The sequence below is a fragment of the Nicrophorus vespilloides genome, unplaced genomic scaffold (assembly GCF_001412225.1).
Source record: "Nicrophorus vespilloides isolate i.1.1-1 unplaced genomic scaffold, Nicve_v1.0, whole genome shotgun sequence".
Classification (NCBI taxonomy): domain Eukaryota; kingdom Metazoa; phylum Arthropoda; class Insecta; order Coleoptera; family Silphidae; genus Nicrophorus; species Nicrophorus vespilloides.
The window spans coordinates 316,380-333,278 of record NW_017100101.1 but is presented as its reverse complement, the minus strand read 5'-3'; the positions used below and the strand labels follow the sequence as shown (position 1 = coordinate 333,278).

The window sequence follows — 16,899 nt, the reverse complement described above, 5'->3', positions numbered from 1 at the left end:
TCGATTCCGAAACGAAATTTTCTCGGCGAAACAAAAAGAAAACTAATTGCACTTGAATATAGAGTCAGAAGAAGGAATATGAGAAGGAGATATATCTATTGGTGATATTATTTTGTTTATTTTCTATTTTATTTCACATTTGGTGTGCAATATTTTTATCATTATTAATGTTCATTGTTCGAGGATCTTGAATATAATTATATTTAAATATCTTATAAATACAAATAAATGTAAACAAAAAAAATGAAAATCTTTATTTTTCTCATTTCAATCTAAGTAACTTGTTTTTGACTACTTCTACAATTCCGATATACTACGATATAATCATTATTTTCTCTATTGGTGTGTCTTGTCAAGAAGTCTGTTTATAATCGAAGGTAACCTAACGACGTTTTCGTCAGCTGATGTTACTTACAATCAGTCGAGCTCGTTGTCGGGGTCCACGGTGTCCTGTCTGAACATTTCCGTGTCCACCTGACTATCAGCATGGATCAGCTTGTTCGTTTTCCCGGGCTGCAAGTAAAAGATAATCAATATAACTGTGCGTTGGTGTGAGCGTAGGCGTTTGCAGATACTTTGGGATGCATCAGAACGAACGGCAACTCTGCGGACAACTCTCCTCCCAGCGCTCCCAAATATAGCTTGACTTTGACGGCGTACGAGATGATTATTCCGAAGGCGTCCTTCTGATCGGGCGACGCCAATCTGCAAAATCCATCAATTATATATCCATGGCAACGGTTGCTGGGCTGTATGATTACAGGGTCGTCGAGGCTAGATTGGTGTCAGCGTTCTTCAGTTGACCGTCGAGTGCAATTCCCCGACGATCCTTGTTTGAGGATAAGAGCGGCACCAAATAGACCACCTTCTGCAAACTAGACCCAGGTTGGATTGGACAGCCCTCCCTAATAAATCAAAATTGATATATTTTCTAAACTATACACGATCACAGAGGTATGTATTTGATTGAAGCAATTGTTGTTCATGTTACGCAAGTGTACATACTGCGTCTCCAGGCTAGCAACAGCCGTTCGGTATTGACCATTCTGGAAGAGCACCACATCCACTCCTTGCTGCACCATAGCCTTGATTTTCTTCACAATTTTATTACTGTTGTTCCGGATACAAATATTGATGGCGATTTTCTCCCCATGATGATACAACTGCGAATTGCAATATCTTGTTAGCATCCATCTTGCGGATTGCGTAACACAAGATAAATACCTGCTTGTCCAGCGTAACCTCCAGCTCCAATTCTCCGGGACTCAACATAAAGTCCTTCCTGACCACGGTGCACGGTTGACGACCTTGTTTGGAGGGAGCGTATTGTATCTTCCTCACCGTCATCGCTACCGTGCTTCTTGCATGACTGCGATCTGTATCGTTTTCTCCGGTGAATATTTTAACGAAGTAGTTGACACCGCAAGGCTGACCCTCGTCTTCCATACCTTATAAGTTAAGATAAGTCATTTAGCAGGGAGGACGAAATGTATCGAATAGTTTATAATCACCTGGCTGAAGAGTGACGGAAGCCGGAGCGCTGGGCGGGATGATAAAGGTGAACGGAAAGGCGTTCGGCCCCAGCTTCCTGATCAGTCGCTCCTGCATTTTACTGGTATTCGCCTTCTCCACCGGGTATAACTGTTCCGAAACCAAGAACAAGTCCTTCTGGAAGTTCAATCCCATGACTTCATCCTCCGCGCGACCGTAGCGAAAGCTGCACACAACCTGTCCGAAGACTTTCCTATCCTTGTAATCATTGTCGATCAAAATTACTCCATCTGAAATGTAAAAGCAAACGTGAAACAGTTTCCAAACAATCGGTTACCATACGTCATTATGAATATTCCTACCTATTGGTTCGACTCCGGAGATGTGATCCACGTAGTCCCTCTTGCCCAAATACATGGTGATCTTTCCATTGGGCGAGGATTTCTTGAATACTTTAAAGTTGAATACCATTTTTCTTCAAATTTGTTGACGATAAGAAATACTCGAGTGCGAGTCAGTCATCTGTTGAAACGACAGAAAAGCCGTTCGGTATTTATACGGGATTTGTAGCACTCCTCGGGTTTCCATTCTCTAATCGGATTGCGAAAACCGCGTACAGGGAAACAAATTCAATCCAATTTATAACGATCTCGGGCGAAGAGATGACGACGGTTTCGTCACAATAATACTTTGTGTAATGCGATTAATTATTCGCATTTATCTCGATATTAGATATTTCCATAATAAAATCTTTTCCTTTAAATCAAATGGTCTAATTATTTTCATAGCAAATTTCTTGTGTTTATTGTTTGTGTGTTGTAACATAGAGCATTGTTATTTTTTCATAGCCTATTGAATTTTGTATATGTAACAAATATGCAACTCAAATTACAAATAAACAAAATGTTATTTTTAAATTTGACGCTTTGTTTAAAAGTAGTTAAAATATTAATTTTAAATAGGATAAAGACTGTTACATAGTTACAAATATTTGCAACTACTGCTAACATAATTACGTCAGTGCATCATAAGCTGATATGAGTTCGGTAATTATTAGAAGGTAATTAGAAGTATAGAATAAATAAATTTTATTGCATTTATTTTTGTTTACAACTAAATGATTTCGATGACTCAACTTAAATTGTTATCAAACATTAGTCTTAATTACTAATAAAATGATGTAGTTTTCTCAACATCGATTCAGTTTCAATTAATTTACAATGTATTAACAAGAAAATATGATTTTTTATTTACGTTTAGGCCATTTTGGGTTTGTTTACCTCTGTGGCCCATGCTGACTGACCTACATCAACCTATTTCAGCGGGATTTTCAGGATATTCCTCAAACATGTCACATAGTTATTAGGTTCACCGCGATGCAGAAGGGTGGAGCTCGGCGCAACTTAAATTTGCATTTATTGATTAATATGTTATAATTAATAAATAACAAATTACAGCAAAGTTATTATAATGTTATTATCCTCGCTGATTATAATGTCGATTTTTCTATTTTGAACATTAATTATTTTTGTCTATCTTGAAATTACTGTTAAATCTTGAAAATAAATTTTAATGAAATCTATGTTTTGGGTGGATGAACAGCTGATCAAATACAATCAATAACGCGTTTATAACAACAATGTAATGTAGACATCGCTATCACTGATATCTATGCCGAGTCGGTATAAAGTTCGCTCCATACGATGATCGATTTGCGTGCAAAATTCGCGGTCCAATTAACTAAAAAAAATATATAATTACCGCTATCTGATTTTGAATTCTTTTGTTCCTGTATTAAACGTAACGCAATTGGTGCATTCTTAGCGCAAGCGCCGCCCAAATGACGTCAACGAAATTGTCCCCACTATCGTCGAGTTAGCACCGCGCGACCCGCTCTCAATGTAAAAAGTCTTTCTACAGTAAAGATGGCGGATGTGATAGAGGACATTGCCATGGAGTGCAGCGACAATGAGGAAATTCTACCAAAAACCAACTCCGAGTAAGTCTGACATTCATGTGATATTAATGTCCATACAGTTCGCAATCGAAAGCGCCCTTCGATGAGTCTGTATCACGCCCAGGTCTCTCATAATACCCGTTTTTTTTTGACCCCACACGAAACACAAAAAAACATAGGTGGGTTTATTTTAAGACTCTTTCTCGAATGTTCCACAACACAAATATTGATGTTTTATGCGCATGCAGCGAAATATTAAAACGCATTTCGAAATTACTTGGATGACATGGTGATCGGTGCTCTTTTCGTCAATTTGACAGCAAAGGTCCTCAACCCCTCCAGGGGTGTCTACTTTAATAGATCATTTTAGAAATGCATAGCATAATGAGTTAAACTTTTTTATGTTTAGTAAAATTAAGGAACATTTTTTAAGAAATTTACAATTAATATTGATAGATGTCAGAAAAATTAAGGTTAGATTTAATGAGATTAAATGAGAACTAGAATATTCTAGAAATATTTTTTATGAATGTGATTTTAGTAAATTTCAACTAACAAAAGTATGCTTATTAGCAATGAAAATGATGAAATAATTGTGTGAAAAAAAGATAAAATAGATCAAGTTGCTTTGTGTAAATTTTAAATGCGAAATTGTCAGTTCATGAAACAATCTGTCTCTCTCTACATATTCACTTTGTTTTTTTTTGTTCTTTCCTGTTATTGAAAGTTGTAATCTTCGCGTTCGAAGCGCGCAAAATGCAAGTGGTGGTTGGTTCAAACACATTTGGTCAGTCGTAGGTTTCCTGTTTATTTCATTCCGTCGATAATAAAAAGAATGTGATTTTATTTTCATTTGTATGATTATTTTTTTTCGTAGGCTGGCAGAACTCAAGAAGGAGAATGGCAACCAGCTGTACAAAATTAAGCAATACAAATCGGCGTTGCCGCTGTACACGGAGGCGATTGATCTATGCCCGAAGACCGCCTCCTACTATGGCAATCGATCCGCCTGCTATCTGATGTTGAACAAGTACCGCGAGGCCTTGGAGGACGCTCGTCGCGCCATCCAGCTGGACCCGACCTTCACCAAGGGTTACATCCGCGTGCTGAAGTGCGGCATCGCGCTGGGAGACATCACTACGGCCGAAGGAGCGTTGAAGAAAATCAACGAGAACGTGATCAACACTACAGTCGCCGCGGAGATGAGGCAGGTGGAGATCCTGAAGCAGTACGAAGGAGAGGCGTTGAAGGCTTCCGAGAAAATGGACTACAGGAAGATCGTTTACTGCATGGACAGATGCCTGGACCAATCGCCAACCTGCGCCAGATACAAGATCACCAAGGCCGAGTCCTTGGTGTTCCTCGGACGGTACGACGAAGCCCAGGAGATCGCCAACGGAGTTCTCCATCTGGACAAGGGTAACGCGGATGCCATCTTCGTGCGCGGCGTCTGCCTCTACTACGACGATAACATCGACAGCGCGTTTAATCATTTCATACAGGTTCTTCGTCTTGCACCCGATCATAACAAAGCTAAGGATATTTACAAACGTGCCAAGCTGCTGAAGAAGAAGAAGGAGGAGGGTAACGAGGCGTACAAGACGGGCAAACATTCTGAAGCGCACGCTCTTTACTCCGAAGCATTAACCATTGATCCGATGAACAAGAAAACCAACGCCAAATTGTACTTCAACAGAGCACTGGTGCTCACGAAACTTGGCAAGAACGCGGATGCCATCTCCGATTGCACGAACGCCCTCAAGCTGGACGAGAAGTATCTGAAGGCGCTGCTGAAGAGGGCCAAGTGTTACATGGATTCAGGCGACTATGAGGAGGCAGTGCGCGATTACGAGCAGGCTTGCAAGATGGAAAAGAGCAGGGAGAACAAGAGGCTTCTGCAGGACGCCAAGTTCGCGCTCAAAAAGTCCAAGAGGAAAGACTACTACAAAATCTTGGGAGTGGAGAAGAACGCCTCCGAGGATGAGATCAAGAAGGCTTACAGAAAAAGGGCACTGGTGCACCATCCGGATAGGCATGCTAGCGCCTCCGAAGCGGAGAAGAAGGAGCAAGAAAAGAAATTCAAAGAGCTGGGCGAGGCGTATAGTGTGCTTTCAGATCAGAAGAAGAAGGCTCGGTACGACAGTGGACAGGACTTGGACGACTACGCCGACGGTGCTGGTATGCACGACTTTGACGCCCAGCAGGTCTTCCAGACGTTCTTTACCAGTCGTGACTTCAACTTCGGAGGTGCACCTGGAGGTGGTGGCGGCGGCGGCTTCCCCGGGGGATTCTCTTTCCAGTTCGGTTAGACACGTACACACCCACAAAACTACCCACAAGTAAACCATCAAAAACAAACACTTGAATACAAGAAGTTCCCCCTCCCTCGTACTGTCGTGTTTACTACATTCCACAATCATACTGTTATGAATTCGGTAGTATTTTTCAAATAGCAAGAGGAGAGACGTACTTAGATCTTTTTTTACATTTCCCCTCTTCGGTTCATTTCGTAACGCATAAAATTTGAATAATTGTGATAAATTCTGTTCGACTTGACGACTACATTTTTTTTGGCTACTGTCTCTCGCCCTCGTAGTGATCGTTAGTAATACCGTCGTCGTTTGTTTTCCTTTAATTTATTATTATTTTTGCTCACTAATATGTAATACGTTTATTGAATAATAAAGTAAACATAATCTTAAACAGAACATTAGATAGTCTCGTGGACTAGAAGTAGATGGATTAAAATTTAGTCAAGCGCATAATGACGGTACATCGTTGTTGCTCCGCACTCTCCTTCACGCTCATTAGCAAGCAAAGCAATTTAATCTGCCACGTCTCCTTCCTTTTTTGTTAAATAGATATATATATATATATACTCGTTTATGTTTCGTATATATATATCTCATTGAATATATCGAATAGCAACAAAAAATATTATAAATATATATATATATTAATAAATTTAGTGAAATCGACGATAGTTGTTTTCGTCCTTCGTGCGGTGACAGCACCAGCACTTGTAGATAAAATTTCCGGTTAACCGCATTTTTCAAGTTTCCTTTTGTTCACATCACCAATAACGTAGACAGCTTGTGTTACTATCAGAAAACAATTGATTATAATAAAATAATTTATTTTAATTCGTTCAGCAACAAATAATTGTAGTACGTATAAAGAAATAAACATAAAGCCTTGGTTCGACTTAAAGCTAAATAATCATTGACATTTTCACATTGCTTTGCTTTCAAAATTACAACTTGGATCAAAAATAGTGTTGTATTATGATTTCAGCATTAATAACAGAATGAAATTTTATAATTTGTATACAAAAGAGATTCCGTCGACATTTATTGTAGGAATTTGTGGTTATAATGCACCAGACCGCAGATCTCGAATAGCAAATCTAATTTTAACATTGCACATTTTATCATAAAATTGGTCAATCAAAATTGCAACTTTGGTGTGGATTTACAAATTTGATTATTAGAAGCATAGCCAAGAACGCTATGTAGCGAACACGGAAAGGTCACTTAACAGTAATCTTTGACCAAATTCTACTGTTTTAATTTGGTTAATTCAGCCAATAGGGTGTTGAAACATATAAATTTTGCAAGACACTGTCTAAATCGAATTTTCAGGTTCGCTGTTCTTGATGCTAGTGAGTTTTCTTGTGCGTAGAAAGCGGACCCGTCTGTGAAAAGGATTTGTTGCATATGTTACAGGTATATGGTTTTTCGCCAGTGTGAATTCGCAGGTGAACCTTAAGCGTCGATGCCTGATAGAAGCCTTTGTAGCAAATGTAGCATATATGATTTCTATCGCCTGCAACAAGAAGTAAAGATATTTAATGATTCCTGCTGTCCAAAGAATTGATATAGTAAATACCTGTATGGGTTTTGATGTGTATCCGAAGATCCTCGGATCGTGGAAAGGCTTTAGGACACATGCTGCAATTGTACGGTTTTTCCCCGGTATGAATCCGAATGTGTTTTTTCAGCTGAGAAGAACTGACGCAGCCGCGGCCACAGATATTGCAAACGTATGGTTTTTCGCCACTATGGGACCTGGTATGGACTGTTAGCCTGGAAGGATCCGGGAATCCCTTTCCGCAAACGCTGCAGATATACGGCCTCTCGCCTGAAACCAATTGAAATGCATTTTTCCATGTCAATCATAATCAGTTGTTACCTGTGTGCGTTCTCTTGTGAATCACCAGATTGCTCTGCGTGGTGAAACCTTTGCCGCAGTACGAGCATATGTGATCTTTAACCCCTGTGTGCGTCTTCATATGCATAGTTAACGATCCTGATCCGCTCAATCTAGAAGATACAAAATTAATAAGCATTTCGAAAATGTTTTCAAATATAATCTATACCTTTTACCGCAAATAGTGCATTCGTGTGTTTTGATGCCGCTGTGCGTTTTGCTGTGAGCTGTGAGACTGGTGTACCTGGAGAAGGCTTTATTGCAGACGGAGCAGATAAAGTTCTTCTCGTTGGCGTGCGCCCTCATGTGTTCCACCAGCCGGAATGATTGCGCGAAACTTTTAGCGCACAGTTTACAATTGAAGGGCTTCTCTCCAGTGTGTGTCCTGAGGTGTCGAGTCAGATCGTCGGACCTGGAGAATCCCTTTCCACATTCGTTGCATAGGTGTCGCTTGGCGCTTTCGTGGATCTTGAAATGTAAATCATTTAGAACTTTACAAACGTTCGGTATGCAGATCGATACTCACTTTTGAATGTCGACACAGCGTGCTCGCGCTGGCGAATGCCTGGTTGCACACCTTGCAGATGTGCTGAGACGGCTTCGGATGCGTCCTCTGATGCACCTTCAGATCAAAGACGCTAGCGAAGCACAGGGTGCACTCCTCGCATGGGTAAATCGGCTGCTCAGTCTCGTCCTCTTTCTTGTTACTATTATCACAAACTCCTGCATCAGGTTCATCCACATCACCTTCTTCTTCCTCATCATCATTTTTCTCCTGATTAACTTCCCCACTATCAAAATCAATAGTTTCATTAACTGCATTAATCTGAGCCTGCTTAAGATCTAAATCACTTTTTAACAAATCGTCCTCGTCAATGATCGGCACCTCGATCTTCTCCACATCTTCTTCAATCACTTTTATTGATTCAACAGGTTGCTTAAGTTCTTCCAAATAGGTCACATTGTTTTTACCAAAAAGCTGCCTTAAAGTAGCATCAGATCTCTCGCACAGTTGCTTAAAAGAAAATGCTCTGGTGATGTAGTGCACACATTGTAGACAGACCTGGCTTGGCAGGCCATCCCCTTCAATTACCTGCATCATATAGTCCAATCAATTTCAAAAAATAATATTGATGTGGATCAACTTACCTGGATCGAGGTGCAAGACATGAGCATAACTTGCAATCGGACAGTTTCTCCCTGGCTCTCGTCCATGGAGAAGACGGATCGCATGTGTTGGTCATCCAGGAGACAAGTGCGGCATATTTTCTCCGTTTGCAGAGTCTCGAATGCCATTGTTTCCAATAAGAAAATCGTATTCTCACAACCCCATTATTTACAAACATACATATTGATCAACGTTGCCAACGTACGAAAACCATAAAAAGAATCAACGACAAACGATATTTAAACTGCAAACACTTCGAATGTAAAATCAAATAATTCAAATTATAAATAAATGCATTTATTCATAGCAATGACAAAGAATGTTAATTTTTAGATTTAATTAAAATTAAAGCGAAAACGTCAAGTTGACAGGTGCAGGACAGGTGTTTTTCAGCGCGAATTCTAAAAATATTCAGGTATTGTTGACCAGCAAGTCTGAAACCGTTTCTAACACCAAATTCGTTGCGGCTTCAGCGACACTCTGCACAGTTTTATTCTTGCAGACTATGTCCTCTTGCAATCTGGTGTTTGCATTCAGACAGTTTGTCAGTTCTTCAAGGCCATTGCTATCAATAATCAAACTTTGGAATTTCTCCAGCTTCTCACAGCATTCACCAATTAGATTTTCAAAACGCTTATAATCCTCATCACTGTTTAACACTTCAATATTCTTTAGATAGAGTTTATTATGCTCTGAAGTTAACAGCTGCACCAGGGATTCACTTTGGGTTTTTGTAGTTACATTAAGACTGTCCTCGTTTCCTTGCAGCTCAGCCTCCATCTCATTGATGTCCCTCTCCAAATCTATGATGTTTTGTTTTTCTTCCAGCTCTGCTTTCAGGGAGATCTCCTCTTTCTTGTACTTTTCTAGCGAACTCCTATACATCTCCAGCTGATCATTGCACTTGATCTTGTGCTCCTCAATGGATTTACTCAGAATTTGTTTCTTGAGGAGGTCCTGCAGGTAGGTGTTGTAGGCAAACTCCAGCTCAAGATCAGTGTCATCCTCAGGGATTGCCATGGAGGGCAGCATCTTTGGTGTGCAGATTGTGGAGTTCAGATTGGTCCTGCATCTACTGCTAGGCCCAATTGATTGCAGTGTACCATTCATATTGGGCCTTCTCCCCGAACCGGGTGTTGAACTCTTGATCCCGCTAATCTTTGAACTCGGCGTCGGACGTTTCTGACTCATTTTGGCACAATTAATGATAATATAAGAAAATCACGTGTTGCTTATGTTATGAATTGCTCTGAGCTTGTCTGAGCGTCTGAGCCGCAAGAAAATTCAAAACAAAAAATAACAGAATATTCGCAGTTTCACCAACACAAGGGAAATAAATACTTTTATAATTAACACATAAAATTGCATAAAATGCTAATCAAAATATCATTAATTACAACGAAAATGATTTGTTTTGACCATATTTATTTCGTACGTCGGGGTTTTGACACAGTCGGGATTTCGAACGTCGGGATTTCAATAGACGGTCTTTCGGTTGTCGGGCTTGCGATATAGACCCATAATTTCTATATTTATGTTTAATCATATTTATATTTGAAGTAAATATAATTTATTTATAACGATTCAGTAACAATGTGTGGTTTAAAGCTAACTTTTGCGAGACTTTATTGAATTCAAAAACTTTAGATTAAATGACATTTCTTGTTAATTTATTTCCATGGCATACCTAATATATAAATAATTTAACATAACAATGTGCACTTTAAACTATTTTTCTTCATTTTTTTATTTGTAGAAAGTAGCGCTTATATTGAATTGAAACAAGAAGAGCTCGTAGGTGACTATAGTGCCGGCAATCTGGAATAAAGAGAGATTATTTACAATCATATATATCGATGAGTATTAACAATTAACTGACAGTAAAAATCAGTCCTCTGGTTATATAGAACAGCCTGTATCCGGTGAGAGCAATAGGATCGTGGCATATCTGTATCATTAACCTTTCCACCTACGGAAACGTAAAACTTTACATTTAGTTCTGATCAAAAAATAGGATAATACTTCGACTGAGTAAATTTCCGATGGCACTAGCGTCAAATATTGCAGAGGCTGCTTGCTTTCTTCGTTTACTTTAGCCGCAAACAACGCTACAGCAACCGTTCTCAAGAGCAGCAATCCAAACGATAGAAAGAAGTACAGACTTTCAACTCCATTGTGCTTCTGGCTATAATCAATTGATATTTTACACGGTTAATTCGTTTTTAGTGCTTCCAAAAATCAGCCTAAGTCTAATATTGCTTAAGTAGCAGAAGAAGGAATAATTTGTACTGCAATAACTAAGCATATTAATTGGTACTTACTGAAGGCTTTGGAATAGTTGCACTAAAATGTAGTAGAGATTAATTGAGAAACTTAGGAGCACGATGCTGGAAATGCAGGACTCGAGCTTTCTGAAAAGTTTTGTCACCTCGTTGTAGTCCTCTCTAATGCTTTTCCAAAATACTTCTTGGCCAGTCTGAGCAGATATTGCATGATATATAAAATGTTACTTATTTTATTGTACATATTTAACTTACATTCCAATCTGTGGCGATTTTGATACGCCTGGTGATCTGACTATACCTTTCCGAGAGTGCACCGCTCAGTATCATTATGAACAGATCCATGAAATTCCAGATGAACATGCAGACAAAATTGGCGGCCTGCAAAACAAAGCTTACCATTGTTATACTCGATTTTAGATGGAACAAAAACGAAACAAACCAGGAGAAACACTGCGAAGGTCGTGCTGTATCCCGTATACTGCAGAACGAAGCTGTACATGGTTTCGGTCATCTCCTTCAATGGACTCTGACCCTTCTCCAACGTCTCGCAAATGGCGTAAAATGAACTCCAAACAGAGAAGGAATATTCAACTAAAAAACAGTGTGTAGTTGATGATTAATTAATATAGTTTTCAAATACTTAGGCTGGCCAGGACGATGAAAACGATCTGGATGTTAATCGTTCTGGATAAACGTTTGGGGTATCCGTATTTGCGCATGGAAGTTTCAAGTTCACACCAAGCCTTCATCAAGGAAGGCCACCTGAGCGCTAACTTGAAGAACATCAGATGAATGAGCAAACCGGGGACATATATCATCGTCACATCTAAAATGAGTTTTAAGTGTATCTGCAGCAATTAATTTGAGTTCACATGTACTTACTCAAACTTCTGAAATCGATGCCATCGTTGATCATATCGAATACGCTCATCGTGGCCATGAAAATGTGCATTGCAAAAATCGTGCAGGAAAAAAACACCTTGAATGATGCCAACTTGAAGCTCAGATTATCTCCGCTAGATCTCATTACACCTTGGAAAGGTAAAATGCCGAAGAATTGCGATAAGAGCAGAATCCACCGAAAGCTGATTTGTAAATTCTCTGTGGTATTCTCGTGAATCATTAAGCTGACGCGAGTGCGTTTCCGGATTCCTGAGAAAATCCTCTTGTATATCTCGAGATCCATTATCTCTTTTTTGGGTTTGTTGCTATCGATATTAACGGGTACTTATCATTTCAGAATTGTTCTTCTCTATTGCGGTTAGGTGCGAAAGGCATTTATTTACTATTGCCTGCGATTGAAAGCTCGAGATAACAACAATAACAGCGACGGCAGGGCAGCAGCAACGCCAATATTAAATAATAATGATTGTGTAAGCGTTTGTTGTGTTAATCGTCCGATAAAAGGGGCTTTACTTAGAGTCCAAATGCGTTGTGCTGAATTGGATTAAGACCAGCTCGTACGTAACAATAGCACCTGCAATCTAATCGGAAACATGATCAGTGGGGAAGGGGATTCAGAGCCGACAATAAATTATGCAATCCATAATTACGTTCAGGATTAGGCCCTTGGTTACTTTGAACATCTTCCAGCCGGTCAGCGCTGCATTATTCGAGCTCACCTGTTGCAAGAATCTTCTCACCTGCAGTTGAATGGATTTCAATGAATATTTACTCACCGATCTCGTATACAAACCTCATTATTGTAGCAACTAGATGGGACAGAATTCAGAATATTCATGGGTTCTTTGCTTTCGTCGTTGATCCAAGCTGCGTACAGTGAAACCGTCACCGATCGAATGATCAAATATGCGAATGAAAAGTAAAAATACACTCTCTCGACTGTGTCCGTTATTTTCCTACATAATAATATTGAAAAAAAAAAACATTAAAGCATTTAAATCAAATTTTAGAGTAAACCTGAGGCTGTTGAAAAGTTGTACTATGATGAAGAATAGATTGGTTGTAAAGGAATTTAGTACCAGATACATCAAGCAGTCGTCTAGGCTGGAGCACAGCTTACATAGAGCATCGTAATCTTCGCGCATTTCCATCCAATACCTTAGTGTTGGATTGTTGCTGTGTTTCCGAAGCCTAGAAGCAACCTGTCGAAACCTGAGAGCTAGAATAGAGCTCAGCAGGATGATAAATATATCATTGAAATTCCAAGAGAATGTACTTAAAATGCTGCAAATCTAAGAAGGAAAAACAATGGAATTTTTGTTTGTTACGGAATTAGCACCATTTTGCGTTACTTGAATTAAACTTCCGGTTAGGTGGTTTATCGTTATGGTCTCTGCGATTTGCGGATAAACGGTGGAGTAGTAGTTTTGAAACGTCAAGGTTAAATTCTTGTGTTTGATCGAGTGCACGTGATGTGCCAGCGACAAGGAATATTCAGCTATTCACGAAATATTTCTTGTGTTTACTCCATTTTGCCTGATAATTTGACTTACCTGTGGCTAACGTTAAGAATGTTATCATTGTTAGTTTGATACGCAAGTCCAGATTTTTTAGGAATCCGTACTTGTAGGCCATCGAGGCATCGACTCTGCTCCATTTTGTTATTAGCTTGGGCCAGTTTCTGGCTAGATGCAGAAAGAGGATCGAAGTGACGATTGAACTCACGTAAAATATGTCTTCCACTATTCAAATAAACCAAGACAGGTATTTCATGAATATTTAAAATGGTTCGACTGACGTACCAATTTGAGGAAAATCTGTGTCGTACGTAATTGAATGGTAAAAGGCGACGGATAGTATGAAGGATGTGATTAGGATATTGGAGAGGCTGTAAAGTACTTTTGCAGATAGACATCTGAAACGTAGATTGGTGTTTCGAATGACGCCGCTAATGGGAATCAAGGAGAATATGTTGGCTACGATCAACACCCCTCTCAGGGATTGTTGGATGTTGCTCGCCCTCGACTGGGTGCCTTTGCTTACAAGCATTTGCCACTTCTTAACTTAAACAAGTCCAACTGATGGATGGTTGTGCTTCGATTGTACAAACAAACGGATTGCGTTTTATTTGTACATACATACACAAACACATATAGGCAGAGAGTGCGGCACGTTTTTTTTTATCTTCATCTATACGACGTGAAAGTCTAATGCAATTAATCAAATATTCATCTGCATGTTTACTCATTTTTATTATCCGTTTGATGGCAATCATAAATAACAACAGCAAAAGGATTTAATCGAGGGCGCAAATGTCCGTCGGATTCTCCGCTTCCGCCCTCAGCAACTGCTCGTTGAACTGAATCAGAACCAATTCGTAAGTCACAATCGCACCGGCTATCTATCCCATTCATATTTCGAATCAACAAAGAAACAAAAATAATATTAATTAATTTAATCAATTTCTATAATTGAACTCACGCTTAGAATAAGACCTCGCGTCACGCTGAAAAAATTCCGTCCAGTTATCGCGATAGAATTGAAGCTGATCTGCTGGATGAATCTGCGAATCTGATCTTCATTTAATTAACAAGCGAAACCTTTGTCCATATCTTACTTCCAAGTTGTAAACATGAGATGGCACTGAGCTTAGGATAGAGATCGGTTTTTTGCTCTCGTCGTTGACCGAAGCGGCGTAGATGGACACAAAGATGGTTCGCATGATGAGGAAGCCAAAGGAGAAGAAAAAGTAGAACTTATCGAGGTTGGTCTTCATCGGTCTGCGAGATTTCTAGGTTAATCGATCGACGGTCATTTAGTTTTTTCTTTGTTTAGATACCGTAAGCTGTTGAAAAGTTGGATCAGTATGAAGAACAGATTGCTGCCGAAGGACATCAAAACTACGTAGGATATGGCGTTGTCCAGGCACTTGCACAGTCTGCAAAGCTTGTTGTAATCTTCGCGAAGTATTTTCCATGATCTCTCGTAAATTATCTACAATGAATACCATACGTATAGTAATGGTAAACACCCGGCGTATCCACATTTTTATAGTAAACTTCAAATTAAATATACCTATCCCTCGTTTTACACGGTACTTTCTTTACACGGTTTCGTAGTTTTAGATTAAAAAAGTTACAGTTTAGATTTATACGCTTTTCTCAGGAACCTATCTACCGTATAAATCGGGGGATAGATCTATTTTATATTATACAGCTTACGAAAAACATATTTTTTGATATTGATTGAAATCTAAATATTTTAATATTCATTCGATTTTTACTTAGTATTAAGTAAACGATTAATTTAATACCATTAGTTACATAAAGCTAACCAATTGTTATATAAAACATAAATTAACTTCTGGTATGTAAACTCTATTTACATCATAATGGTTTATTTTTCAATTAGTGCATTAGGCCAGGATAGCGCGTACCTAGTCCCGACACACAAAAATTCCGCGCCCTTGCAATTATCCCTAATATCAGATACATTAGGGATAATTGCAAGCGTTCGATAATCCGAAGTGTAATGGTAAAGCCTCACCCTGGAGGAAATACCTTAATTATCACTGTCCAAAAGTACTCTTTCACCGAAACGTACTGCTGTGTTGTACGCAATAGCTTTTGTATAAGATTTAACTTCTAAGCGCGGCATGGCCCTTGGACAAACGCAACATTATATTATTCGTTACACAACATTGATTTACCTTATAATTCTAAATATCAAACTAAACCTGTAGTGAGTAATAAATTTAGTGATTTCTATTCAAAAGGAGCTGTGTTCACTTTCTAGACTTATTAAAATTTAAACTTATGTACAGTGAATGTACACGCATGCTGTAAACATTCAAAATATTCGAAGCTATAATTATAAACAAATAAAAGTTCGTAGCGATTTAAACATTTGATGTGCTTCTGTAAAGTTATCATTACTATTACTTTAGATTCGGCCATGACTTCCAACTTGTCCGTGATCTGTTTGAATCTTAAAGCCAGTGCTGAACTGAGGATCATGATGATTAAGTCGACGTAGCTCCAGGCAATGGCGGAGAACACGTCGATGATCTTAAATTAAAAAATGCTTTTAGATTATTGCAGATTGTACGATTTTTGGTAGCACCTGCAGGAAAACGGCGATCCAGATGGAATAGCTGAAGACTTCGAAAACATAAGGAAACATAACAATTGTATAGAAATGTTTGATTGTATCGTGCTCGGCGCAACGTTCAGAAACTGTAAATCTGGTGATTTGGAAAACGATGTATTGAGCTGAAAAATGTTAGTAACATTTTATTTTCATCTCATATTTTATCAATAATAATGTTCTTACCTGTTGTAAAGGTAAGCAGCGTGATCGAAAGGATTCGTATCTTATTGGTGATCTTTATGCTTCCGTACGTTTTGAAATGCCTCTCGATGGCCATCCATTCGCGCATCAGCCTAGGCCAATGTTTGGCAAGGTACAGAAACGATAGGGTTATGCAAATCTTGCAGAAATGAAAAACGAAAACGCCTGTATTTCGAATACAGTTACTACCATATATATTTATTCTTAATAGATTTAATGAATACATTAAGAACTAACTTACTGGCTATGTAAAGATCTGTTCCGATACGGACCATCTCGTAGAAGACGGTGAAAATGATGAACAAATTTCCTAAGACAGCGATTAAACTGTATATGGTCTTCCAATTCGTCCAAGAAAACTCCAAATCGCAGGGATTGCATTTGTAGATGCCGGTGATAGGAAATAGTGCGAAGATTTGGCCAAACGTTATCACGCCCGATAAACTCCAGTGCAAACTCTCCATCATCCTTCGACTAATAATAATAGTACACTAACAGTAACTTACATTTAGAACGCAAAGAGCTTCCGCTATCAA

At 38.9% G+C, this 16,899-nt stretch overlaps 4 protein-coding genes across 4 annotated transcripts; 1 reads left to right on the top strand and 3 right to left on the bottom strand.

Moving 5' to 3' along the window:
• Positions 1–229: 229 nt before the first annotated feature.
• Positions 230–2,220, bottom strand: LOC108567997 (arrestin homolog). The gene is made up of 7 exons (XM_017928836.1): positions 1,854–2,220; positions 1,512–1,781; positions 1,225–1,448; positions 1,006–1,163; positions 762–905; positions 576–705; positions 230–513 (listed from the first exon to the last, which is right to left on the bottom strand). The coding sequence occupies exons 1-7, from the start codon at positions 1,960–1,962 to the stop codon at positions 418–420; spliced, it is 1,131 nt and encodes a 376-aa protein (XP_017784325.1). The 5' UTR covers positions 1,963–2,220; the 3' UTR covers positions 230–417.
• A 1,144-nt stretch (positions 2,221–3,364) lies between these two features.
• Positions 3,365–5,894, top strand: LOC108567991 (dnaJ homolog subfamily C member 7). The gene is made up of 2 exons (XM_017928824.1): positions 3,365–3,490; positions 4,326–5,894. The coding sequence occupies exons 1-2, from the start codon at positions 3,417–3,419 to the stop codon at positions 5,755–5,757; spliced, it is 1,506 nt and encodes a 501-aa protein (XP_017784313.1). The 5' UTR covers positions 3,365–3,416; the 3' UTR covers positions 5,758–5,894.
• A 305-nt stretch (positions 5,895–6,199) lies between these two features.
• Positions 6,200–9,037, bottom strand: LOC108567989 (zinc finger protein OZF-like). Its single transcript, XM_017928822.1, has 6 exons — positions 8,807–9,037; positions 8,184–8,750; positions 7,827–8,125; positions 7,640–7,770; positions 7,337–7,588; positions 6,200–7,273 (listed from the first exon to the last, which is right to left on the bottom strand). The coding sequence occupies exons 1-6, from the start codon at positions 8,951–8,953 to the stop codon at positions 7,107–7,109; spliced, it is 1,563 nt and encodes a 520-aa protein (XP_017784311.1). The 5' UTR covers positions 8,954–9,037; the 3' UTR covers positions 6,200–7,106.
• A 1,534-nt stretch (positions 9,038–10,571) lies between these two features.
• Positions 10,572–16,850, bottom strand: LOC108567973. Its single transcript, XM_017928798.1, has 18 exons — positions 16,605–16,850; positions 16,346–16,528; positions 16,136–16,284; positions 15,955–16,080; positions 14,853–15,007; positions 14,631–14,793; positions 14,495–14,584; positions 14,324–14,414; positions 13,816–14,076; positions 13,567–13,755; positions 11,993–12,337; positions 11,751–11,936; positions 11,550–11,701; positions 11,363–11,488; positions 11,147–11,301; positions 10,848–11,010; positions 10,705–10,794; positions 10,572–10,643 (listed from the first exon to the last, which is right to left on the bottom strand). Exons 1-18 carry the CDS (start codon positions 16,828–16,830, stop codon positions 10,572–10,574), a joined length of 2,922 nt encoding a protein of 973 aa, XP_017784287.1. The 5' UTR covers positions 16,831–16,850.
• Between the last annotated feature and the right edge of the window lie 49 nt (positions 16,851–16,899).

Excerpts from the sequence above, each read along its gene's own strand:
- LOC108567997 (XM_017928836.1), bottom strand. The coding sequence starts at position 1,962 with ATGGTATTCAACTTTAAAGTATTCAAGAAATCCTCGCCCAATGGAAAG. Across the intron at positions 1,449-1,511 it reads TTCCGTCACTCTTCAGCCAG|GTATGGAAGACGAGGGTCAG; the intron begins GTGATTATAAAC and ends TTAACTTATAAG. Across the intron at positions 706-761 it reads AATCTAGCCTCGACGACCCT|ATTGGCGTCGCCCGATCAGA; the intron begins GTAATCATACAG and ends TGGATTTTGCAG.
- LOC108567991 (XM_017928824.1), top strand. The coding sequence starts at position 3,417 with ATGGCGGATGTGATAGAGGACATTGCCATGGAGTGCAGCGACAATGAG. Across the intron at positions 3,491-4,325 it reads CTACCAAAAACCAACTCCGA|GCTGGCAGAACTCAAGAAGG; the intron begins GTAAGTCTGACA and ends TTTTTTTCGTAG.
- LOC108567989 (XM_017928822.1), bottom strand. The coding sequence starts at position 8,953 with ATGGCATTCGAGACTCTGCAAACGGAGAAAATATGCCGCACTTGTCTC. Across the intron at positions 8,126-8,183 it reads CGCTGTGTCGACATTCAAAA|ATCCACGAAAGCGCCAAGCG; the intron begins GTGAGTATCGAT and ends TTACATTTCAAG. Across the intron at positions 7,274-7,336 it reads ACACATCAAAACCCATACAG|GCGATAGAAATCATATATGC; the intron begins GTATTTACTATA and ends TTCTTGTTGCAG.
- LOC108567973 (XM_017928798.1), bottom strand. The coding sequence starts at position 16,830 with ATGATGGAGAGTTTGCACTGGAGTTTATCGGGCGTGATAACGTTTGGC. Across the intron at positions 13,756-13,815 it reads CACAGATTTTCCTCAAATTG|TGGAAGACATATTTTACGTG; the intron begins GTACGTCAGTCG and ends TTATTTGAATAG. Across the intron at positions 11,702-11,750 it reads CATCGTCCTGGCCAGCCTAA|TTGAATATTCCTTCTCTGTT; the intron begins GTATTTGAAAAC and ends ACTGTTTTTTAG.